At 39.0% G+C, this 25,368-nt stretch overlaps 3 protein-coding genes across 3 annotated transcripts in view; 1 reads left to right on the top strand and 2 right to left on the bottom strand.

Annotated features, from left to right (window-relative positions):
* Nucleotides 1-25,368, top strand: part of SYN3 (synapsin III) — a 1,385,441-nt gene that overhangs the window by 1,053,549 nt on the left and 306,524 nt on the right. The window lies entirely within an intron of this gene.
* LOC121930405 (complement C1q tumor necrosis factor-related protein 2-like) lies at nucleotides 2,083-16,522 on the bottom strand. The gene is made up of 6 exons (XM_042466645.1): nucleotides 16,315-16,522; nucleotides 13,455-13,595; nucleotides 11,773-11,990; nucleotides 6,676-6,805; nucleotides 5,635-5,802; nucleotides 2,083-3,940 (listed from the first exon to the last, which is right to left on the bottom strand). The coding sequence occupies exons 1-6, from the start codon at nucleotides 16,355-16,357 to the stop codon at nucleotides 3,450-3,452; spliced, it is 1,191 nt and encodes a 396-aa protein (XP_042322579.1). The 5' UTR covers nucleotides 16,358-16,522; the 3' UTR covers nucleotides 2,083-3,449.
* LOC121930406 (collagen alpha-1(X) chain-like) lies at nucleotides 17,750-24,128 on the bottom strand. Its single transcript, XM_042466646.1, has 3 exons — nucleotides 23,977-24,128; nucleotides 20,946-21,107; nucleotides 17,750-18,599 (listed from the first exon to the last, which is right to left on the bottom strand). Exons 1-3 carry the CDS (start codon nucleotides 24,026-24,028, stop codon nucleotides 18,118-18,120), a joined length of 696 nt encoding a protein of 231 aa, XP_042322580.1. The 5' UTR covers nucleotides 24,029-24,128; the 3' UTR covers nucleotides 17,750-18,117.

Genomic DNA, 25,368 nt, shown 5'->3' with positions numbered 1-25,368 from the left:
TTACATTTCTAAGAAATGTACTACCTGTCACCAAAAGGCAGGTACAAAAAGGTCCTGAAAGAAGGTTTCAGCATGCACATTTGTGCAGTGAAATTTACAAAATGTGCGCTGACTTTTTGAGATTGGGTATTCCAAGCTGAATGACAAGTAGGTCCCTCCAGTCTTTCAGGTCTCTACTCACGCCTGAAGTATAGTTCTACCACATTCCATGTAATGATTTTCTGAATGGCTTTCTTTTTTTAAAAAATATTTATTTATTAGTTTTTAAATAATTTTATTAATTAAAATAACATAAAAACATCCACTATTACATTTACTGGTTGTTTACATATATCCCATGAAAAAAAGTCATGTGCGAATTGTCTGAGTCTCTGTCCATTTTAATCTTTAGTATTTGTCATGTAGTTGTATTTTCTCTTATTTATTTTTCTTCACTCATCTTGATCACACTTATCCTGACCTTTTTCTTTCTTCTTTTCATCTTCTCTTCTTCTTCTCACATACCTTCTTCTTACATCATCCAACTTACCAAATCCCTCTTCTCCCTACTCACTCTGTCTTCCCATCCTCTTTCATTCTTCTTTACAAAACTAATACCACTTCAATCCTCACTCTCACTTTCTAAATAACATTCATTAACCTTCATTTGACACTCCTCACTTACTCAACTTCCTCCTCAAATCTCGACAGTTTCTCCTTTCCTTGATCTATGGATTTCCTAAATATTTTGTTATTCTAATTTGTTTTTGTTTTCCTTTCTACTTTTTCTAATATCTTACATTTTTATTCATATCTTTGCTACTGTTATCACAACTTTTTATCTAAATTATAATCTTTTGTTCCTTATGTTATATATTTAACACCTAAAATCTATCAGACCTAAAAGATTCTATCCTTGACTAAAATTATCTCTCTAAATTCTCTCTTTCCTTTCCCCTCCATTCGTCATCCTTTGAACAACCTGTTACTGTGGTCACATCAGCTGTTCCTTTCTCAATTGTTTTTCCTGGACTCCATATATTTTAACACTGGTTCCCATTCTTTCTGTATTTTTTCTGTTGATTCAGAAGCCAGTTTCTGAGACAATATATCCATTTCTAATGCATCATACAATTTTGCTAACCACTTTCTTATATCTGGAATTATACTTAATTTCCAATTTTGTACGAAATTTATACGTGCCGTGGTGGTCATGTAGAAGCATATTTTTTCTTGTTTTTTATCTATTTGTTTTTATCTCACATATTTAACAAAAAAAATCCAGGTTTTAGCTGAATTTTTTTATCCAGAATACTTTCCACTATTCTACCTATTCCTTTCCAGTATTGTCTAGCTTTGCCACATGACCACCAACAGTGGTAAAATGGCCCCAGTTCTTTGTTACATTTCCAGCAGAGATTTGAGCCCTTATAATTTTTTGCCAATTTTTCTAGGGTGATATACCATCTTAAATACATTTTATAAAATTTCCCCTCATATTTTGTGATTTTGTGTATTTCCAAATTTTAATCCAGATGTTTCCTCATTTTTCGAGTTCTATTGGGTGCCCTATATTTTGCATACATTGCACCACTATATTTTTAATTGTTTCCCTTTCCTGATCCAAATTGAGTAAAACCTTATGAATTTTGCCAATCAATTTTTCCTTACCATTAAGTAAAATTTTATCTAGTTCACTTTCTTCTTCCTCAAATCCTTGATTTGCACTATCTACTTTATATCTTTCTCTTAATTGTGTGTAGCTAAACCAGTTTATCTTTATACCCTCTCTTTGTAATTCCTCCATTGATTTCAAATCCCTTCTTCCTTTTATCTTTCTACTCAAAATTTTATACGTTAGCCAATGTTCCCTTCCCATAATTTCTCTTCTATAAAAGGCTTCCTGTGGTGCGATCCATATAGGGATTTTCCTATACAATTTAATAATAATAATAATAATAATAATAATAATAATAATAATAATAATAATTTTATTTGTATACCATTTTTCCATAGATCAAAATGGTTTACAGACTATAAAACTATTGCAAACATCTCATAAAAATAGATAAAAACAAGTAATACAATTATATAAAACACAATCATTCACAGGGTAAGGCAGAGAATCAATGGCATCAAGAGCGCTCAACTTCATTCCTCAGGGGGGAAGGCTTGGCAAAAAAGAAAGGTTTTAAGCCTCTTTTTAAATGTTTCTAGGGGGGTCATGAGATGGAGCTCCGTAGGGAGACTATTCCAAATTCGTGGGGCTGCCACTGAAAAGGCCATCTGGGATGTGGAGACATATTTGGAAGATGGAATCTCCTGGATGTTCTGAGTGTGCAGGGCGGATTGTATGGGGAGATGCGGTCCCTCAAGTAACTTGGGCCCAAGCCATGTCGGGCTTTATAGGTAATAACCAACACCTTGTATTGCACTCGGAAGCAAGTGGGCAGCCAGTGAAGATTTTTCAAAATAGGTGTTATGTGTTTCTTGCCAATCCTTGGCTGAGATCCTGGTGAGAGCCAATAATGTAGAATTTTGGAGGAAACCAAGATGGCAGGGGGAGACAGAGCAGAAGAACTGTGGACTGTTGCATCACCTGAGAAAGTATTTGCACAAGGAGGTAATGGAAACCTCATTAACAAAACTGTGAAAATGTCCAAAAACTTGCACAGAGGGCTGGTTATACAATGGAAAGCTCCAACAGGATGTCAGCCCTAGTCTGCACCTGTACTACATGTGTAGGTTCTTCATACAATAGCAGATCCTTGAATACCTTCTAATAGGGCAGTCCTGTTAAGCTGTTGCAGCAAAAACAATAATTCCTGTGATACTTTAAAGACTAACCAAGTTATTACACCATGGATTTTTGTGGCCTATAGTCCACCTTTTCCAATGCAAGTTTTAACCCTAATTTCAGATAGGGATGTGTGTGTGTGTGTGTGTGTGTGTGTGTGTGTGTGTGTGTGTGATTCATGTTTGAGCTAGGAACAGTGTAGTCAAGGTGAAATTACTGATAATATTGACAGTGACAATTACATTATTAACACTTGCTACCCACAAAACTGTTGCTGATAACAGAAACATTCTGGCACTTGGTAACCAATTAACACAAGCAGTATGATAAAAATCTACTATCCCACTTCAAACCCTTCATAATAGATTTGAACTTTCTAAATGAATTATAAATCTGCAATATGTTATTCTAATATCTGTCTAACTCTTGAACAATCAGGATTCTAAAGTAGAGATTCTAAATACATAGAACAGTCTGGGCAACAGACTTACAAGCTCCAACACATTGAAAGAGAAACAATGAAGGTGGTAGAAGCAGAATATATATTACTGCTTTCCTCAGATCACATGAGAGATCTAAACATCTAAATAGGGATAAACTGAGTCACAAAATCAGCGGACTAAATTCTTAAACATTCTATAACAATGAATCAGGACTCTAAAGGCTGTATAACCTAAAACACAAAGAGAAGATAGCCCAAAAAGTAACTAGTGTGAGTGAGTCCATTGTAATCTGGTTTTACTTCTAACCACACCTTATCACCTTCCTCCAGTCTAAGGATGGTACTTCCAGACATATTTTCATAACCATCTAGGGTAATCTGGTAGGATCCCATCACTGCTTCACCATTTTTCACTAGTATCATGTTTGAATTATTATTTGTCTCCATATTGTAGCCAAAGAAATAGACTCCTGAGATCTGGCAGGTGAAGATTCCTGAAGTTCCATTAAAGTGTTGCTGTTCATTGTAGATGATGTTGTGAAACACAATGGGCACATTAGGTGCTGGATAATTTTTTCCCAGATGTGCAGCAAAAGCAGATTTCTGTTGGGGTTGGCACAACCCAGGTAGGCCAGGAGTGCCTGCTTCTCCACTTTCACCTTTTGGGCCGATTGGTCCTTGTTTTCCTGGGAAGCCTGTGATACCACGAGATCCAGGAACACCTGAAAAACAATTTGGGGGGGGGGCGGAATAGCTCAGGAGAAAAAGCACTGAACTGCATCCATATTCTCCAACTGTCCCACTTTGGTAGGGACAGTCCAGATTAATCTTCTGTCATCCCACTTTTCAGCTTTTTTTGTAAATGTTCTTTGTTTTCTCTGCTTCTCCCACTTTTCATCTTCACCTTCCTTCAATAGCTGGAAACTGAATTCAGTGCACAATAAGTTTGCTCTCAAATAACTCAGCATATATGGGAAGAGGAGAAGAGAGGATGGGTGTTTTCTTGCCCTTTCCAGTAGAATCAGGCAAAAGCAAACTGTTGCAGCCTTTCCTAACTTGTGTGTTCTTCCTCATTAATGTTTGCCATCTTGATCATACTCTGATGATTGCTTAGGGAGATGTCTTACATCTATTGTTATCAGTTGTACCCCATACTTTGACTTCTTTGTTACATTTCCAGCAGAGATTTGGAATAAATGAATGTGTGTGTGTGTGTGTGTTGAAATAAAGGCAATTTACACTTACTCACAGAAAAAAAGAAAAGGAAAAAATATAGTTAAAAAGATAAGTTTTTTAAAATACTTTAAAAGAATACAAAGAAAGAGAATTAATTCTATGAATGCCCCTCCATGCATTCAACCCAGTACTTCTGCCCTGAGGATCTAGTCTGCAAAGGTTCCAAACGATTTTGAAAAATAAACAGATGTGGCTGAGATTGTCTTTTCCCTAGAAGTATTTTCTAATATAAGGTGATGTCACCTGGACACATGTCAGAAAAGCATTTCCAAGGCAGCAGGGCACACCTAACCACATATATTTCATACTGTAGAGGAAGGCCCCCAATAAAATGATTACATTCTGAGCCCATTTTAAAATGACTTAACTGTGTCACTGCTAAGATAATAAGAAATCCAATTAATGTCTTTCCACATATTGCAGCATATCCCTGTGCAGCAGTGAGCAACCACCTGATGTGTGAGGGGCCACACATTTATCCCTGGCTTTAGAGGGCTGTACCACCCTGCTGCATACCTTAATAAAAAATAATAAATGTTCTTAATTTTTCCTTTACTAAAATTGTTCCCTTCAGGAAAGGACAGGTTTTGCCCCTGGATGAGCTCATATATCAATAGCAAGTACATTTCTATACTGCTTATCATCACAGTTATGCATTCCCTAATCAGTTTACAGTATGTAAGCCAATTGCCCCAAACAAACTGGGTATTCATTTTAGTGACCTTAGAAGGATGCAGGGCTGAGTCGACCCTGAGCCCCTGGCTGGTACTGAACTCACAACCTTGTGGTTTGTGAGAGAGTGGCTGCAGTATAGGCATTTAACCACTGCGCCACCAGAGGTCTTACCTGTTTATATGTTCAACACAGGCATTTTGTGAATGAGAAAATAACCTGGAAGACACCTTGTTACTAAACAAGCCTAAAAGCTGAATTGTTGTTGTTATTGTGTGCCTTCAAGTAATTTTGACTTACAGCAATTCTTCCATGGGTTTTCTTGGCAAGATTCATTCAGATGAGGGCTGTTAGTAAAGGCCAAAAAAGAGATGATCCTATATGGTTCTCCACATGTCTAGTAGAAAGCATTGGGGCATTTGGGGTATTGTACCCATGAAAAATGGATGCAGAAATCACTTGAAGGTCTTGAAAGCAGCTTTCTTATTAAATTGGTCCTGAAACATACCTTGTTCTCCAGGGTCCCCCTTCTCCCCTTTTTCTCCATTGAACCCATTCTGACCAGGGTTTCCATTGAGTCCAGGAGGACCTTGAGGTCCTGGTACACAACATGGAAAATTGTGTCTCTCTTGAACCTCTGCACTTGACATCAAAAAAACTATTAAACCCCAGACACCTACAACAATAGAAACAGAAAGCAAATGACTTAAGCATTTTATAAGTCATTATAAAAGAGACTAAAAGCATCAGCTTGCCTGCCTAACGGTGAAAGGAAAATGAATGTGTGAAATAATATGTGCAGAAATTAAACTTCTGATGGGTGTGTTCTATGATATTTGATTCCCATGATGATGTTGTATCCGCTAAGTGATAAACAGAATATTTCTCCCTCTTAGGGCCATTCCTGGAAGCTAAGTGGCAGGAAATTACCAATGGATATAAGAAGGTACTTCTCCAGACCGCACATAATTCAATTGCAGATTTTGCTATCAGAAGATGATATGATGGTTACCAAATTTGGAAGTTTTAAATTGTAATTCACATTATATATGAATGCTATATTTATACTACGGGTTGCATCCCTCTTACTCAAAATGCTTGGGACCAGAAATGTTTTGGATTTCAGATTTTTTCAGATTTTGGATTATTTTCATATACATAATGAGATATCTTGGAGATGTGACCCAAGTCTAAACATAAAATTCATTTATGTTTTATATACACCTTATACTCATAGTCTGAAGGTGTTTTTATATAATATTTGTTAATATTTTTGTGTAAGTAACCAAATTTTGTACATTGAAACATCAGAAAACAAAAATATCATAATGTCAGTCATGCAGGGTACAGGTACTCAACCTGTATTTATATTATATGTATTTTTTTATATATATTATATGTATTTTTATAAATACCTGCACTTGGGATTTCTATTTAAAGAGTTTCTGTCATGGTTTCATTGTCAAAACATCTCTAATAATGCAATAAAATCAAGCACTATAAGCTAAGAGAATTAGACCAATTATCAGGAAAAAGAAAAGAATCAAACCTTTCCATAAGTGGCTATAATACTGAGATGGTAGCAGCAGCATCACAAGCTTTTGGAAATGATCTGGCGCTTGAAGTCCTGTTTCCTCCCAAGTAAAGGATCTTCTCAAGTTCCAAATATCTTCCAACACCTACTGCACTTAAATACATTCACATACCCTGTTATCTGTTCTTTTTTTTACTGATAGTCATAATACTTATTGAACAAGGAAGGAATTTCCAAGCATTCATTCTCTTACTTATTAACTCCTTACCTTATTGACTCCTTATCTCCTGACTTGTTAACTTATTAACACCCCCCCCCCCCAAAAAAAAAAACCCCAACACAGATTGTATCTAAATCCATTTCTGGAAAATGAAAATTCTGATATTGGTCTAGATGGAAACTTGTAATAACTGGTTGAAATTTTTAAAAATACACTTTACACAGGAGAAAAATGCAACTTGTTTATATAATCAACTGCACCTACTAAATCTAGGAAGTTGTGTCAAGTTGTTAAAAAAAGTAAAACTGCTCTGAAGAAAAAGCAGTTGGGAGAGAAGAAGTTAAACAATATTGCCATAGAATGCAGCACCCCTTTGACCCATTAAATTAAGACAAACCATATTTCAACAGACAAGTCACTTTGGGCTGTCTATATTTACAGTTCTGTTTTTGAAAACTATGGGGTCTAGTCATGGGCAAGTAAATTGATCTTTAACTATTATACCCTGTTGTGGTCTAATATTGATTTTCTTAAAAACAGTTATTAACTTTTATTAATGCAGAAACATGTACAAATTAATGAGTAACATTTTATGTAGTAATAGTTTGGCAGTGTTCATTCAGATGAAACAATGGGCCTCTTTTCCATGGTCTTCTTAACATTTCCCCTGCATACAAAGACGAGCAACAATAAATACTTTTCAAAATTAATTATTTTCTTTGTGTATTTTAGTTAAATTATTGAGAGGAAATGCAACTTCTTCAACAATCCTCTGTTGCACAATAATTTATGTTGGCAGAATTCAGAGAAATGTGCCTTAATCAGATAGGCAGGATAGCATGGACCAAGCCTGTACCATCCTACCTCAAGTCCTGTCCCTAGTCAGTCCCTGTGGTAATGGGCAGGTGTTTATATGCCCACCTGCTACTGGGCCATTGTACACCCCAAACCTGCTGAGATGGCCTGTAAAGGCAGAAATGGGGCACCTGGCTATACCCACATGGCCAGACACACACCCCCCCCATCCAATGTCACAGGCCACAGCAGGGGTTTTATCAGCAGACATGATGGCAGAGGCAGATATGGGCCATGCAAAGCCATCTGGTCTGCCAACTGTCACCATGAAGTTTCTTAGAAACTCCACAGAGAACAGCTGGTGTTTTTTAGACCAGGTAAAGGCCCCTTTGAGCCTGGGTCAGACTGGATCCACTGGACCCGCATCCAGTCTCCTTTATCCTAGTTTGGAGCAAATGGCCTGTGTGGACAGGATGGTGTGAAGCTGGGGGGAGTGCAGGCCTTTGGGCCTGTGTGTACATGCCCATAGTCATATTAGTGTAGAATATCAGTATTCTGTAGCACCTTTGAGATTAATTGTGCAAAGTAAGTTGTAGCATAAGCTTCTATAGATTTGGCTTAGAAGTATAGAGTGAACTGGAGTGAGTATGGAGTGAACTGGTGCCCAGGATGGATCCTATAATCAGACCCATAGAAATAAAAAAAAATGTGGGTATTGTGATGAGGTGATAAGTCCATTTTTTAACCATGGTCATTGAAGGACAAAGGCAGGAGGAAAGATGTTGCCTTAAGCCAGGGTGGATAGGTGAGCCAATAAATGGTGGAGAGAGTTTTGGAATGTGGTGTGTGCAGGCTGAGAAACAGAAAGGAGATGTGATAAACTGGCTAAAAGCTTCCTCATGGGGCTGGGATGTAGTGTTATAATGTTGTGTACCAGGAAGTAGTGTGTAGTATGCCAGGAAGCCATTGTCTCTGTTCAACCCACTGTTGATGAATTGGAGTTTCAGCTGTTTCTTTTCCAGTCTTCTGTTGTAGGTTTTTGGTGTTGCTGTTGTTGTTGTTGTTGTTCAAGGATCACTGGTGTAAGGTCAGAGATGGCATGTCCAGGAAGACTGAACTGTTCTGCAACAGGCTTTTGTGCATTCCCATTCCTAATATCTGATTTATATATTTTTATCCTCTGGTGGAAAGACTGGACTTTTAGCCCAATGACCAAGTGAAAGTACTTCTAATATTGTGGATTAACATAAATATAGAATTATTTTTAAAGTGCCTGAGACAGATCACACAGTTCTCCCAACAGTGTTCTTTGTCTTCTTTGGTTCTCTTGAGTGGTTGTAATAGTTAAAAAGAGATCAGTTCTATTTCCCTCAGGAGCAGTCCTTAAGACCTTGGTGAGAAGCTTTTGTGGGGGACAATCTACTTAGTATCCGCGCTCATGCTCGTTAGAACGCATCGGGGAACGTTTTTTCCCTCATGCGATAAACTTCTTGGTTTACATTTTATTTTATTTATTCATTTATTTAATTTCTATCCTGCCTTTCTCCCCGAAGAGACCCAAGGTGGCTCACAATAACAATTCTAAAAACACATTGCACTAAAACAATTAAAACATCAGCTAAAAACAATATAAAATTACAAACATTAAAACCACAATAAAATCATAATACCAATCCCATATAAAATCCATCCCATGACTAGACATTAAAAGCCTGCCTGAACAGAGCCATTTTTGCCCACCGATGAAAGGCAAGCAAAGATGGGGCCAGCCTTGGTTCTCGTGGAAGGGTATTCCAGAGGGCAGGGACAGCCACCAAGAAGGCTTTGTCTCTTGTACTCACCAGGCAAGCCTGTGGTGGTGGAGAGATAGAAAGCGCTCTCCAGAGGATCTTAGGGCTCTAGCAAGTTTGTATAGGGAGATATGGTCTCTCAAATAATCTAGATGGCTTTACAAGTCATAACCATATAACCCATAGCCATATATATCTCCTTTCTACCAGAGTGAGACCCAAGTTGACTCACAGATAAAATTGATTGAAAACTTACCAATACAGTTACAAAAACAATTAAAATTATTTAATTTAAACAGTATAAAATTATATTAAAATACAAAATTTAAAAACATAAATAAACAAATAAGGCTGGGAATGGAGACCAGTTTTGAATTGCCAGGACTCACACCTGTGTGTGAAGCCAAGATTCTTAATCAAAATGTTTATTGGCTACTCTTGTTCAGTGAGACAGAGGAACCATTTTGTATTTGGTCAGAAAGTATGCATTATAAAGTATAAAGTATAAAAATGTATCTGTTTCTTTAAAAGGGGGACTAATAAGGAATTGCTAACTGGGCATGGCAACAGGTAGATGTGTGATGCTAAAATGCCAGAAATACAGAGGGCCCATGGTGTCCACTGGAGTTTGCTTCCAAGACCCACCATGGATACCAAAATCCATGGCTGCTCAAGTCTCCTTAAATACAATGGTGTGGCAAAATGGTGTCCCCTTATACAAAAAGGCAAAATCAAGATTTGCTTTGGGGAATTTATATTTTAAAAAAATATTTTCAAACAGTGGATAGTTGAATCCACGAATAAAGGATCTGTGGATGAAGAGGGTCAACTGTAACTATAAAAATATTTGTTTGTTTATTAGCTTATTTATTTGCCACTTTTCACCCATGCAGACTCCAAGGTGGAATGTTTCCCCTCATTTATGATACTGAAATGACAAATGTGTGGAAAATCCATAGAAGAACTTCTAATGACTTACTCATTGTCACATTTCACTAGAATCGCTGTGAATCATTTCAGACACAGGACCTTATCACTCTAGATGAATTCCACTCAGAAACAGGATTGAAAAGTAGGAAAAAAAGCACAAATGCGAGAGGTTTTTCAGACAATGTTTCTTCCAAACAGCAATAACATAAAAATAAAATGAACAGATAGTGGACAAAAATGACATCTTTTTACTTTTGGGAAGTTGAGGGCATGTTTTGTCGCTCCATGTGACAGCCCCCAAGTTGGGAAAAGTTTAAATGTAGGCAAAAGCGAGAGCAAGATACACACAGACACACACTGTCACACAAACACGGATATGGAGACACAGGGTGAAGGAGACAGGCCAAATGGAGTTATCTGTGGCTGCTCTGACCATGATTGTTCTGGAACCACAGCAACCAGATGCTGTGGTCCCAAAGCCAGCCACTGCCATGGTCATAAATGGGCTGTCAGCAGGAAAGGCTTTTTGCCACTTCTTTTGGGACTGGCTTTGGACTGTATTAGCCAGTCCCAGAGCGACTTCCAGCAACTTCAGGGGCATGCATTGTTTGAATGGCACATCCCCAAAGCAGAAGGTGCTTTATTTTGTCGTTCTGCTTCGGGCCACAGAGACAGATACGCACAGACTCACACAGATGCACACACAGAGAGAAAGAGGGGTTGAGCATAGACTGTTCTTTTGGTATCTACTAATATTAAACAATTATTTAATAAAGAAATAATTGTTTTTGCTGCAAAATCAACTTGTCCTCAATCTAATTTCTTCCTTTCTACCTCATTTGCACTTGGACTCACTGTAGTTAATTGTCAGACAGCAGGATCATACAGACAGCTAGTGCTTCAAGGAACTTTTTCCACAAACCAGTAAACCCAGTGTACTGCTCTTAAAAGCTAGCTAAATATTTGTAGCACTGAGTCCAAGCATGGAAAATTAATTTGGGGGACTACAACTCCCAGAAACTCATCTGGATTAGGGGGTTCTGGACCTTGTAGTCCAAAAGGAGCATTTCCAAGGGTTTTTTTTATATATATAACTGCAAAGTCTTAAGGGTCAGACATGAGATAGCACACAAAGAAACTTCTCTCTGTCATAATATTTTGATCTTTCTTTGCCTCTACCCACACCCTGTCTCTTTTTTTCAACTTAAGAACTACACTCCTTAAAAAGCTTTCATAAGAATCTGAAGTAACTTTATAAGATGTTTTCACCTCTGCATCATTTCTTGCCAGTATAATATGTGAATTCAAGTTTGCCTCCAGGTTGTGTGCACAATAATAGATCCCAGGGATCTGACAGGTGAAGATTCCTGAACTCACATTAAAATGTTGCTGTTCATTGTATAGAATGTCTTGGAACACAATGGGCTGGTTAGGTTCGAGGTAGCTTTTGCCCAGTTTTGCAGCAAAGGCAGATTTCTGTTTTGTTTGCTCTGTTGCAGGAAGCCCAGGGGGTCCTGGTGTTCCACGTTCACCAGTGTTTCCAAAAGGTCCTTTCATTCCTGGAGGCCCCCTGAATCCACGAAACCCACAAATGCCTTTGACAAAAATCAAGAGGAGAAAAATATATTTAGCAGGAAGAGCAGCAAAATGAGTGAAACAGCATAGAGTTGATTTGTGTTTAAGATCAATTTACAGCCTCTTAATACAGATGCCACTAAAGAAGATACTCCCATTGCAGAACACTGAGTAACCACTCCCGGTGGCATCACTAGGGAAGTAAAGGGGGTGCAGCCTGCATCAGGTGACACCTGAGAAGAGGAGTGACACTTGATCAGGCCCTTCCCTGCTGTGAGGTGAGGAGGGGCGAGCACACCCTTCCTGATGTCACTGCCACAGTGCCACTCTACTCATGAGCAGAACAGTGCTGTGGCAATGAAGGAGACGGGGGCAAGAGCAGCCCCCCTAACCTCCACTGGGAATGGCACCATGGTAGCGAAGGGACTTGCTGTCATGGAGCTGCTCTTCTGATGAAGGAGAATGGCACTGTAGCAGCAAAGGAGAGGGCTGAGTATGGCTGTCCCACCTTTTCTGCTGTGGTTCTGCTGTATTCGTGAACAGAGTGGCACCACAGCAGAAGCAAAGAGAAAGGATAAGTGCACCCTTTTGGATGCTGCCCCCCTGAAGCCCTGCCCCGGATACCCCACCCCCACACCAGGTGACACCAGGGCGGGGATGGCACTGACTACTTTTGCAACACGTGCATGCATGCACACACACACGCACACACAGAGTGCCAGCACAACATCATTCTTGGTGGAATACTTCTGCACTCCAGAGTCAGAAGTCCAAAACACACTGCTTCCAACACCTTTTGTTAGATATGGTTGCTGCAATCTCCTTTATGGCATGGTAAAGCCTCAAACCTACCACCTCCAGTCCCCAACTTACCTCTTCTGAATTGGGCTCAAATTTGGAAGTTAGGCTGATTTTATCACATGGACTTTTCTCTCAAAATGGCTTCCCATTGCCTTCAGTGCTGAATTTGGGCCCCATAAGTTTCTTTGGCAGCCATTTTTTTTTTTCAATTCCGGAGCTTCCAATTTGAAAAAAATGGCCACTGAAATGACTTACGGGGCCTGAATTCAGCAGTGGAGGCAATGGGAAGCCATTTTGAGAAAAATGTCCATGTGATAAAATCAGTCTAACTTCCAAATTTGAGACCAAGTTGGGGACTGGAGGAAGTGTGAAAAAGTCCCTAGACTGCATCTTCACTGCAGAAATAATCCAGTTTGAGACCACTTCAATTTCCCTGGCTCAGTGCTAGGGAATTCTGGGAATTGTAATTCATTGTTGCACCAGAGCTCTCTGTCAGAGAGGATTAAATGTCTCACACAACTATAGTTCCCAGAATTCTCTCACATTGAGCCAAGACAGTAAAACTGGTCTCCAACTAGATTATTTCTGCAGTGTGTTTTGGATCCAGAGTTACCTGAGTTAGGATTCCCACCTCCATCCCCCCCCAAAAAAATATTTGCTATGAATTTGACCTGAGAACATACCTGGTGGCCCAGGGTTTCCCCTTTCCCCTTGGGGTCCAGGGGGTCCAGGAGGCCCAGGAGGTCCAATTGGCCCTGGCAGTGAGAAGCCCCCTTTTTCTGATTTTGCTGTTCTAAGCAAAACTATGATCAAAATCCAGATTCCTATAGCAAGACAAATAAGAAAAAAATAACTTTTTGATAGCAGTTTTAATCAAATCTGTCTTGAATTAAGTCATCTTCTTCATTGCCACTTGATTCCACTTTCAGATGAATGAGCCAGCTGTCTCTGTTCATTTGTTTTAATTTGGACACTGGTTTGATGGAAAGAAAGAGGCTACAGGACCACAGGATAGAATAAATATTTGGTCAAGAAAACCCTGGTTCATAGTTAAAATCACAAAGCATGCCTTGCTGTTTTCTCTTAGGCTGGAGATTTCTTAATCTGCCTGGATTCTGAAATGAAGGGACAAATAAGCTGTTGGTATAGTGGTTAGGTCTTGAGTATTAAATGGCAGGGTACTATGGAGAACATGCCAGATTTTACATTTCCTAAACTCTGAGCCTAAAAGTTCCACATTACCTGTTTTGGGTAGTTTTAAACAGTGAAACTCAGTGCTCATTTATAGTATCAGATGGCCTGGATTTCAGGATTTCCAAGTCTCCATCCCTTCTGGAAGTTGAGATACAAGACAAAATATGCAGACACCATTGTGTTTGGTTATTTTGCAACATAGTTTTATAATTTATTTCTATTCTAAAACATTTTTCTTTATTTTTTACAATTCTCCATTTGGATTTTAAACTCAGATTGTTGTTGTTTATGGGGCATTAGGTTGATTCTCCTAACCTGCATCTGACCATAAGACCTGTTTCTTGGTACTGTACTCTGCTTTAGAAAGGTTGCCGTCAGTGTTCTTTGTAGAGGTTTATTTTAAATTGCTGTTCAATTTCGAATGTAGTCCAATCCTACTGTAAATCCTACTGTTTTCAGTGCAGATTATTTTTCTGTTGAGTATGTTTAGGATTGCAACTCAAGCATGCTTTGAACCAGAGAGCTGGTGTACTTTTAGGTGGGTTAAAATTTAAGGTTTGGTAAGACTTAAATTGTGCTCAATGACTTCCATTCAATTATTACTATGTAATTTGACTTCTTTTCTTAACATCACAAGATATTTCTTCTGTATTGTACCTTGAGCTCTCATAAGCTTGGAAGTAATTCACTCTTTACTAGTGGCAATTTTTTAAAAATAAAGTACAATGTTCACCATTAAATTGCTATGGAATTTATTACACGAAGGAGATTGGGGGTTTATCTCACGAATACCCTGGAAAAATAGTGTAATTACGCAAAACGATTTCACATGACATCGCACGAAACCCGCCATTAAAGTGGTCACAAAGAAGCATTACTGTGCATCTTTTTATTTTGGGATTTCAATGACAATTTGTGCAATTTTTCTCCATTTCTGTTTTATTTGTGGGATGCTTTAAATGCACTTTAATATCTCTTTAATGTCGAAATTGGCCCCAGTGTGATAAACGATGTGTGTATGAACTAAGTGCTAGGAAACTATTTAAACTTGAAATTCCAGATTCACATTCAGATTTATTATCTAGATAAACCCAATGCACATCAGAAGTATTCAGTGAGTATTAGAAAAAAACCCAATGACCATAGAAGTGCCCAGTACACATCAGAAGAGCTCAATGTGCATCAGATATGCTTGATGTATATTGAAGCACTCTTGCCACTTCTCTGAGATGTAACTTCACAATTCACTAATAGAGTTTTCTTGCACTTGTGCAATGTAGCTCAGGATGCATAAATTTACACAATGTAAACTCTGGTGCAGAATCTTGGCCAATCATTTTGAAAATCTCTTTGCTTTAGAACTATGTATAATAACATAGAGTGTGACTCTTATTTTCAGCTGTTAAAAAAACAGAGTGCACACTAATGATCTGTTCAGTTAAGACATAGATGAGCTGTGTGCTTTATAATTCAAATAAGTATAGGAGCATAGGAAGCAGGTTTATATTGACTCAGACCATGGGCCCATTTACCCCATGATTGTTGTCACTGACATGCTGAAGCTCTCCAGAGTTCTAGAAAGGATTTTTCCTCATTCCTTACCTGAAGATGCTGGGGATTGAATCTGGGACCTCTGTGTGCCAAAGCTTATGAGCCACAGAGCCATCACATCCTACAAAAGCAATCTTGGGTTATTTATTTATGGAAGGTGCATATGCTCACCAGAGCTTAATGATAGCAATTCTGTGCTTGCCATCAGTTTACATTCTTGAAGGAATCATTAAGAATGCTCCAGGATACACACACATCTAATTATGTTTAGCTGTGGGCTAACAATATGATTTAAGTCACTATGTTACAATTTCAAGCCCTATGTTATTCTTGGTTGGAAATTTAGTGGAATCTCAGTGATAAACCTTATTTTACTTAGTCAAAGTTTTAGTGGCTATTGGATATACTTTTAGATATTATTGCTCATAGATGAACCAATAATTCACTTAGATATGGGCAGATGTACAAAAGGATATAGGATTTACCCTTGAAGGGACAGATCAGCTGGGCATGTATGGGTTTGTGATATATATTATTTCTTCAAGAACACACACACTAAAGGATGTGTGTGCATGTATATATATATTTGTATAAAACTTTCTCCGTGCTTATAAGCAAGCTCTCAGAGCATCTAACATTGTAATAAAATCAGCCATTGCAAATGCACAAACAGAACAGTTAACTATTGGGATTCCTTTTATTGGTTTTGAATAAAATACCAGCTGATCAGCACTAGATTTGAACAGCATGATTGCTTTGGAAAGAGAATAAAACCCCTGAACAAAAAGAAACACAAACCTGGCCAAAAGAAGCTGTGAGACTGAAGTATTCCCACCATCATCTTGGCTTTGTGAAGGAGATAAATCTTTTAATTCTCTTGTTTTTGTCTCCCTGCTATTTCTTGTATGTTTTGGGTCCATAGGCAGATTACTCTGAAGTCCACATATGACTAAACAGCTTTGTAGGATAAATGCACATACTCCTTTGCATAATTTATTTAAATTGGCCATCATAATTTATATATCTATTTAGAAAGGAATTTCCCAATATTTTCTCTTTCCTAATATTTACCCTTAGGGTGATGCCCTTGAATACACAAACTCTCTGAATTCCTTTTCCCAAGAAGAAAAAGCAGTTATGACATCAGGTTCCTGTAACTAAAAGTTCAGGTGCTGGGTTGAATAATAACTTATTCAAACTATTTCATCATGGACAAATTTGGCTTGTTTATTTCATTGGCTGAACTAGAAAAAATCTGCAGGATTGTTGTGACACACTGTAAGAAAGGGGAGAGGAGCTTTATATCATGTGTTGTTTCTTTGTGCCTTCAAGTCATTTATTTTATTTTTTTGGTAACCCTAAGGCATACTCTCTCTCTCTCTCACTGCATATCATACTAGTCAGTTGTTTTGGATTGTTCCATTTGAAAACTGCTTCTCCTATGCAGTACTTGGAAAGGTAGTGGAATGGCAGTGCAGTCTTTCACATCATCACTCCATTTGCATTTCAGTAGTGTTAATTCCTGTGTTTGCTTCCTTGCACTTGAAATATAACGACATTCTCATTTACATGACCCTGTTTGCTCTGCTCCCTGCTCCTTGACTAGTGTGTGTGTGTGGGGGGGGGGTCCATAAAAAGGGAGATACTGTAATTCAATAATTACCTAATAATGCTATTATGGAAACCACTCCCTGCCCAGTTCAGGAAGACGAATACAGTATATACCATGCCACTGGCACTATTTGTTTACGCTTATTCCCAACACTTGCCCTGTTCTGCTTTTGTATAATATGTTTTGAAATTTTGTATGTTCATACTTTATTTCCTGTTTAGACTTTTCCTGAAACCTGTGTGTTCTCTATGGGACTGTCTCCACAGGTCAAAAAATCCTGTGTTCTCCCCGATGACACAGGCCAAAATCCCAGGGCCAGGATCAGGCTGAATCCTGGCAGACCACATAATATATTTTACTTGTAGGGGAACACTAACACTGTTTAGGCTCCAATGGCAACAACACACTTATTCATTCAAAATCTAAAACAGAAAGAATCAAAATCTCTGCCACTATCACCCCTTCAGAATAGTCCTCTCTAGCTGTTTTAACTTTGAAAGATAATTTATTTCTTAGTTCTGCTCACTGTGCAGCATCTTGAGATGCAAGTTTCTTTTTCAATCTCTTTATTTAAAAAAAAAACAACCACACCAAGTCCCATGATGTACTTGCCAAACTATCTTGAATTTCAGAGGAATCATTTTATTTTGGGGCATTTGTGATTTTAGTAGAAATAGCAACTTGATATTCATACAAATGTTTTGGAAGCACTTGTGAGGTATACATTTCCCATCAAATGAGCAATCTCTTTTCACTGAAAATATGGAAACCATTAGTCTAATACAGGTATTGTAATGAATGGAAGGGTGCCAACTTATGCACCAAACAATGTTTTTAAAGTATGTACATAACAAGTATTACTTCCACATAGATAGTTTTCTATGGTAGCCTTAGTAACTTCACAGCATACTGTCCCCAAAACCAGACCTGCAAGACAGCTTGCCAGATAAATAGCTCCACACTTTCTACCCAGGTTCTTTATATTGATTCTAGGATTTAAAAATAAGGTACCCCATAAAATGAATTCTTTGGGTTACCCCATTATAATCCTGTTTTGCTTCTAACCACACATTTTCTCCTTTATCCAATTTAAGGATCATACTGCCTGAGACATTTTCACATGTACCTGTCACATTCTGATAAGAGCCTATCACCTCAGTGCCATTATCTACCAGTATAATATGTGCATTCAGGTTTGCCTCTAGGTTGTAGCTAAAAAAATAGACTCCGGGGATTTGGCAGGTAAAGATTCCTGAAGCCTCATCAAAATGTTGCTGTTCATTGTATAGTGTCTTATGGAACACAATGGGCTGGTTGGGGTCTTGATAATTTTGCCCCAGTTCAACAGCAAAAGCAGATTTCTGTTGTGGATGGCATAATCCAGGGGGGCCTGGCTTTCCTTGCATTCCTGGAGGTCCGCGGGATCCCAAAGGTCCTGGAGGGCCTCTTGGGCCTGATTCCCCTCTAGAACCTAAAACAAAAAAAGGAGAATGTTAAATTGAAAGAATGCTGAAGCAGGCCCACCATAAGGTCACTGCGTGTTCCCGATAGTCCTCATCAGCTGATGTATCCTATTGATCCAGTTGCTCTTAAGAACCCAAGAGGTCCTTGAGGATTTGAAAAACAAGACACAGAGCATGAGTCAGTAGGAATAGCAATAATGTATCAGGGGTACTGAGAAGCCTTTCAAATGTTTCTCAGAGACACCCTTCACTCCATGGCAGCCCCCTGTGTCTGTGTAGTTCAAAAGTGGGTAACTTTGGAAGACTAGAGGGCTGTATCAGCCCTCTAACATAACTTGGAGACCACACTGCTTCTCTCCCACATTTGCTCTGGCAAAAAAATATACTCTCTCTCTGTTTGTGTGTGTGTGTGACATGCTAGAGGATCCTAAAGGCCACAAAAACAGCCCAGGTCAAAATAATAATTTAAAAAAAACACAGCCCAGGTCAGAATGCCCAGGGAAGCCATTGAAATCCACAAACACCTAGAGAACTTCAACAGGAAAAAAAACCCTTAAACTAAACAAATAGGCTGGGGGATCTGGAGGCACTGTGCTTCAGTGGTTCCAGTCCTATCTCTCAGGCAGGTTCCAAATGGTGGTGCTTGGGGATAGCTGCTCTTCAAAAAAAAGGAAAAAAAAGGGGGGGGGAGGCTGTTATATGGCAAACCACAAGGTGCCATTCTATCGTCAATGCTATTCAACACCTACATGAAACCTCTGGGTGACATCACCCACAGTATGCTGACGACACCTAAATATATTTCTCCATGTTTTCAAAAACAGCCTCAGCTAAGGGCACTATGTCTTCTCTGAATGAATGCTTGGAGAAGGTAATAGGCTGGATGAGAAAAAACAAATTGAAGCTGAATCCAAACAAGACCGAGCTGCCTAAGGTCCTAATCTGGGTTTGTATGTGTATCAACGAGTCCTGGATGGGGTTACACTCCCCGTGAAAGACTGTGTTTGCAGCTTGGGAGGGTTTCTGTATCGGTCACTCCAAATGACTTTTTAACAAAAATAAAAATAAAACGTTATTGTTTTAACAAAAAGCGGAGTATAAATGACAGTTCAGATAGATGCAATGGCCAGGAGTGCTTACTTTCAGCTTTGGCTGATGTCCTATCTGCACCCCTTTCTAGAGCTGGAGGACCTAAAGATGGTAGTGCATGTGCTGGTAACCTGTGAATTCCTGCATGGCAGGGGGTTGGACTGGATGGCCCTTCCAACTCTACAATTCTATGATTTTATGATACATCAGTATTAAAATCACTTCCTGGATGCCAGTTAGTTTCCAATTAGGACAATTAGGGCAAAGTACAAAGTGTTGGTCATTACCTTTAAAGCCCTACATGGTTTGGTTCCAGGTTATCTACAGGATCATGTAATCTGCCCCATACACTCAAATCCTCTAGTGGGCATTTACTTCAGTCAGCCAGGACTAGGTTGGTAACTGTCAGCCAGAAGAATTTTTCTTCAGCCATTCCTAGATTGTGGAAGGACCTGCCAGAAAAGATTCAACAGCTGAATATGCTGTTTGAATTGAAAACAGCACTGAAGACTAATATCTGCTGGCAGGCTTACCTAGATAATTTTTAAATTGTGAATTTTAAATTATGGGTTTTAAATGTGGATTGTTTTAAAATGTGTCTTGTCCTTTTAAATTGTATGTATGCCCTTTTAAATTGATGTATATTTTAACTGATAAGTTTTAATTGATGTGGTGTGTCTGTTAATTGTTGTTCTTCCCTGCCTCAATCCGTGGGGAGAGGAAGGTAAGAATTAAATTATTGTTGTTGCTGCTGCTGATGCTGCTGTTAAGTTCCAGATTCCATTCCTGATATCTCTAGTTAAAAGATTGCAACAAGCGATGGATAACTATGCTGCTCCAAGGAGCATGGGGGTCATTTTCAATTTAAAAAAAATTAAAATGGGGAGGACAGGGGAAGCAGAATAATGGCCTTAGGGATTGTGCATGTCCTTTCACCCATCATGGTCTATAGCAACTAGCAAATAAAATATGTTACTATGAACAAGTTCCAGTTGCTAGCTGCATGAGGCAGACATTTGATATCTCCAAGTTTTTGTTTTTGTTTTTTTATTTTACTGTGCACCTTTGAGAGGAGAAGGCAATGTGCAACTCTGAATAAAATATGACTTTTTCTTATGTACCCTGGCTCCCAACTGTACCTGCATTTGAAATACTCTAGCTTTGGGCTGTTCTATAATTAAATCCTAAATAAACACACACACAAATGTTTATCAGCTTTGCAGGGGAAAGGAGAAAAACACATTGAATTGAATGAAAATGCATACCTGCTTCCCCAACATCTCCTGTATCCCCCTTTTCTCCTGGGGGACCAGGGGGACCTTGCAAGCCAGGGGGTCCTTGTAAACCCAAAGGTACACTAACTGGAGTGTCATCCATATCATGAGTTTCTGCTGCTCTGAGTAAAGAAAGTATCAAGAGCCACAGACCTGTAATAAAAAAAAGAGATAGGAAATCAACTATTGCAGATTATTGATTTTAGTTGCTTCTCTTTCCAACCTTCCTTTGAAATGTATTTAGCTAGTTCGTTAGTTCAAGAACCACTAATTGTAAGTTATAGAATGTACCATATATACTCGACTATAAGTTGAGAAATTTATGCCCCAAAATGAACTCCAAATCATGGGTAGACTCATATACGGGGCAATAAGTTAATACTGCTTATAAATTTCCTAAAAGAAGTGCCCACTTTCCTCTCTAACCAGGGATCCTTAAACAGCTCCCTGTTTCAGTCTCTGCTCTCTCTCTCTCTCTCTTTTTCTCAACTAGCAAATTCACGTGAATGCATTCTGGCCCCATTTTCTTTTCATTCTAAATTAAGAGACATTCCTCCCGTGTGTTAAACTCCTGGGTTTTAGGCGGGATGCAGTTGGGTGGTGGCATCAGCAGCATTTTCCCTGAGATAATACCCAACTGTATCCCATAATCAGCTGTAAAATGCAAGGAGTAAGTCAAGGGTTTTTTAATATGATAAACTCCAGTTGTGGTTATTGTTTCCAAAGCTCTCTACTTGGTTACTTTATGCTTGACAACCAACAGAAATCATGAACATATGTATTGTATTTTTAAAGCCTCCCTTCTACTAAATCCCTTCTACTAAAGGGCTCCTGCCAGCTTTATAAGAGATAAACTTTTCAACCCTCAAATAAGGGTCATCCCTTATAATGAGGGACATATGGCAACCCTACATAAGGGGACTATAACCCCTTACATAGTAAGCAGATACAGGAAACAGAAAATGGTTCTGTGGCAATCCAGTGCAGCTGTTTCATTATCCAGAGCTTTCTTTGGAAATGCCCTCTCCTCTTTTGATTATTGTTATGTCTCTAGTTAACTTCAGAATTCTTAGTGTTTCGTAGGCGCGTTACAGGCCGCCCAGAAGGGGCAGTCTCGCACCGCTGCCAGCCAAACGGCGCAGTTCCCGGATGCTGCAAAGAAGGAGCGCAAAAATCGTGCTCCTTCCTGCACCCTGGAAGAGACGCCGCAAGTGCCAAAGTGTGCACTCATGGCATCATTTTTGGGGTGTGACGTGCGGACGCACGCAGCGCGTCTGCTACGTCAAGATGGCGTCGGCCGTGTGGAAAGGCCGCTGCCATTTCGTATGGACTCAGTGTGTGCTAGGGTTAGGGGCGTCTGGAAGAGACACCCCTTTCTAACCCTAGCATGGACTGAGTCCGTCCTAGGGTGCCCATCTGTAACGGACCATTAATTTCTGTGAAACCTGTTAGTGTTTATAATTCATTGCTTTTTGCTATTTCCATTTATTTTTACAGTATTTACTAATTTTTCCCCTGTTGCTTCTCAATTTTTCCTTCTGGATTTCTATTTATGAAGTTCATTAATCGATCCATTTCTGCCATATTTTGTAGTTTAATTAACCATTCATCTGTTGTTGGTATGATATTTGTTTTCCAGACTTGTTCTAAGCGTAGGCTTCCTGCGGTAACCATATATAACATTTTTTCCAGTGTTTCTTTTTCCAGGTCTATTGTTAATTTGTTGATCATATTGAGCAGAATTATTTCTGGAAGCATATCACATTTCATTTTTTAATATGTTGCAAATCTCTATGTGTATGCCGTTCCAGAATTTTTTCATTTTAGGGCATTCCCACCAAACATGGTATCATATTCCCATCGCAGATTGGCACTTCCGGCTAGTGTTGCTTGTACCTTTGTAGATAATTGCTATCTTTACCAGTGTGAGGTGCCACCGCAATTCCATCTTTAAGAACTTTTCACACAGGTTTTGGCTTTTGGTAAATTTCAGGGTTGTCTTCCTAGTGTAGTGCCAAGTATCCAGTTTGATTTCTCAGCCCAGATTTTGTGTCCAGAGCATCATGGGATCTTTTGTAGCTTCTTGCTTCTTTCCAACAGAAGTTTATAGAACATAGATGTTAGTTTCCTGTCTTCTTTTATTAGTAAGTTATCCAGTTCATTGCTTTTCATTTTAAAGTTTTCCTGAGGTAGACCTCTCTTGAATCACTTTGCTAGTTGCCTGTATAGTAGCCAGCGTTTCCTTATTTCTATCACTTCTATTTCTTCTACTGCTTTAAATTTATAAGTACTTTGGTTATTTTTTGCTAGGATATCTTTATATCATAATCATGATGTTATCTACCAAAAAGGGACACCATTTTACTATCCATTGTATTTAATGGGAGTTGAGTATCCATGGATTTTGATATCCACAGGGAATCCTGGAACCAAACCCCAGCAGATACCAAGGGTCCACTGCAGCTTTTTGTGACATATTAACCTGCAAAACAGACTTTCTCCATGCCCTTCTTTCTCCATGGCCTCTTCAGCAGTCCCTCCTTATCTCTTCCCAACACAGAAGAAAAAAACTTCATCCCTGGCTCTGTCTTATGCAGGGAATTTTCCTGAGTCCCATAACCGTAATAGTTAGTGCTATAGAGACATTTTGAGCTCCACACAGTATGACCCCTCCTTTTTTTTACCATGAACATAACAGCATATTAAAAAGCAGCATGACTACATTTGAACAGCAAAAAGCCACCTAAAAAGCCACACTTTAATAATTCCAGGTTTTGGTGGTGTTAGCTGATTTGTATAGTCAAGCAGGATGCTTCCATCTTGGAAGATGGAAATGATCTATCAGTGTTTCTCTGGATAATCTCAAACCATGTACAGGCAGGAGTGGCAAAAATGCAGTATTTAAGGAACCCTGGTTCCAAGTTATGGTTATGTTCCCAGTGTTACTTTTGAAAGCATTGGATTATATTTGCGTCATTGCTGGGGAAGAGAATTAAATGGTTAGATGAATAAAGGAACAAACCTGAATAAATAAAGCTGTGAGATGGGGGTGTTCTCAGCTTCATGGTGAGCATTTGAAAGTGATAGGTCTCTCAGAGCCTGTGTGTAAAATCTGCTCAAGTCTGAGCGAACAGCTTCATCACTTAATGTTTCTGCATGCTCTTTTGCTTAGTGTTTTTTTTAAGTTAATCATTTATTGAAATAGAATCCCCAAAGGATATATTTGAACCCTTTCAACAACTAAGTTTAAACATTAAAAATTTGCTAACTCGACCAATATGCCCCAAGGCCCTTAATCAGAATACAAAAAATAAAACTTGGTTCGACCAGGACTGCATTAACATGAAACAGATCCTGGTGGGAAAGTATCAAATTTATAATCATTTATTTGTTTGTTTTATCCAGGAACAAATTTCTCAACCTTCTGATCATACCTTCTCTCTAATATTTATTCTTGATATTGTAAAATTCTTGAATTCAAATCCCCACACCTTCCTTGCAAAGAAAAATCAGCATGTGACTAGTTTCTCATTAATGAAATCACAGCTGTCTGTCCAACTCTGAACCTTTGATATGAATTTATTAAAATTAGAATGTTTTGCAATAGACAAATGCATTGTATTTATTTAATCGATTAAACCACAAAACTCTGCCAGACAGCCATTTGATAACTCACCCATCCCTCCACATGTACCCCATTTTGCAAGCCATGAGCCTTGGAAATCCTGGGGATGAAGGGCAGAGAGAAAGGGCCGTACTCCATTGTGCAAACCATGAGCCTTGGAAATCCTGGGGGTGAAGGGCAGAGAGAGAGAGGGCTGTCCCCCCCCCCTTTTGCAAGCCATGAGCCTTGGAAATCCTGAGGGTGAAGAGAAGAGAGGGGGGTCTGTACCCCATTTTACAAGCCATGAACCTTGGAAATCCTGGGGGTGAAGCGCTGAGAGAGGAGGGGTTTCTTCCCCGGTATGCAAGCCATGAGCTCAGCTTGCTGATTTGCAAAGTCCTGACTTCGCAAATCGGCCCGCTAAGTGTGGTTTGTAACTGGGTTTTAGGAGGGATGCCATTGGGTGGTGGCATCAGTGACATTTTCCCTGAGATAATACCCAGCTGTATCCCATAATCAACTGTAACATGCAAGGAGTAAGTCAAGGGTTTTTTTAATATCATAAACTCTAATTGTAGTTATTTCCAAAGCTCTCTACCTGGTTACTGTATGCTTGACAACCAACAGAAATCATGAACATATGTATTGTATTTTTAAAGCCTCCCTTCTACTAAGTCCCTTCTACTAAAGGGTTCCTGCCAGCTTTATAAGGGACAAACTTTTCAACCCTCAAATAAGGGTCATCCCTTATAATGAGGGACATATGGCAACCCTACGTAAGGGGACTATAACCCCTTACATAGTAAGCAG

Source organism: Sceloporus undulatus, chromosome 5 (genome assembly GCF_019175285.1).
Source record: "Sceloporus undulatus isolate JIND9_A2432 ecotype Alabama chromosome 5, SceUnd_v1.1, whole genome shotgun sequence".
In the NCBI taxonomy this organism is placed as follows: domain Eukaryota; kingdom Metazoa; phylum Chordata; class Lepidosauria; order Squamata; family Phrynosomatidae; genus Sceloporus; species Sceloporus undulatus.
The sequence above is the reverse complement of the archived record's forward strand: the minus strand, read 5'-3'. Positions and strand labels throughout refer to the sequence as shown.

Coding starts and splice junctions, on each gene's coding strand:
- LOC121930405 (XM_042466645.1), bottom strand. CDS start 16,357: ATGATGGTGGGAATACTTCAGTCTCACAGCTTCTTTTGGCCAG. Junction 11,991..13,454: donor GGGAAACCCTGGGCCACCAG/GTATGTTCTCAG, acceptor TTTTTGTCAAAG/GCATTTGTGGGTTTCGTGGA. Junction 5,803..6,675: donor TTATAGCCACTTATGGAAAG/GTTTGATTCTTT, acceptor CTATTGTTGTAG/GTGTCTGGGGTTTAATAGTT.
- LOC121930406 (XM_042466646.1), bottom strand. CDS start 24,028: ATGCTCACCATGAAGCTGAGAACACCCCCATCTCACAGCTTTATTTAT. Junction 21,108..23,976: donor TCACAGCTTTATTTATTCAG/GTTTGTTCCTTT, acceptor TTTTTATTACAG/GTCTGTGGCTCTTGATACTT. Junction 18,600..20,945: donor AGGAGATGTTGGGGAAGCAG/GTATGCATTTTC, acceptor TTTTTGTTTTAG/GTTCTAGAGGGGAATCAGGC.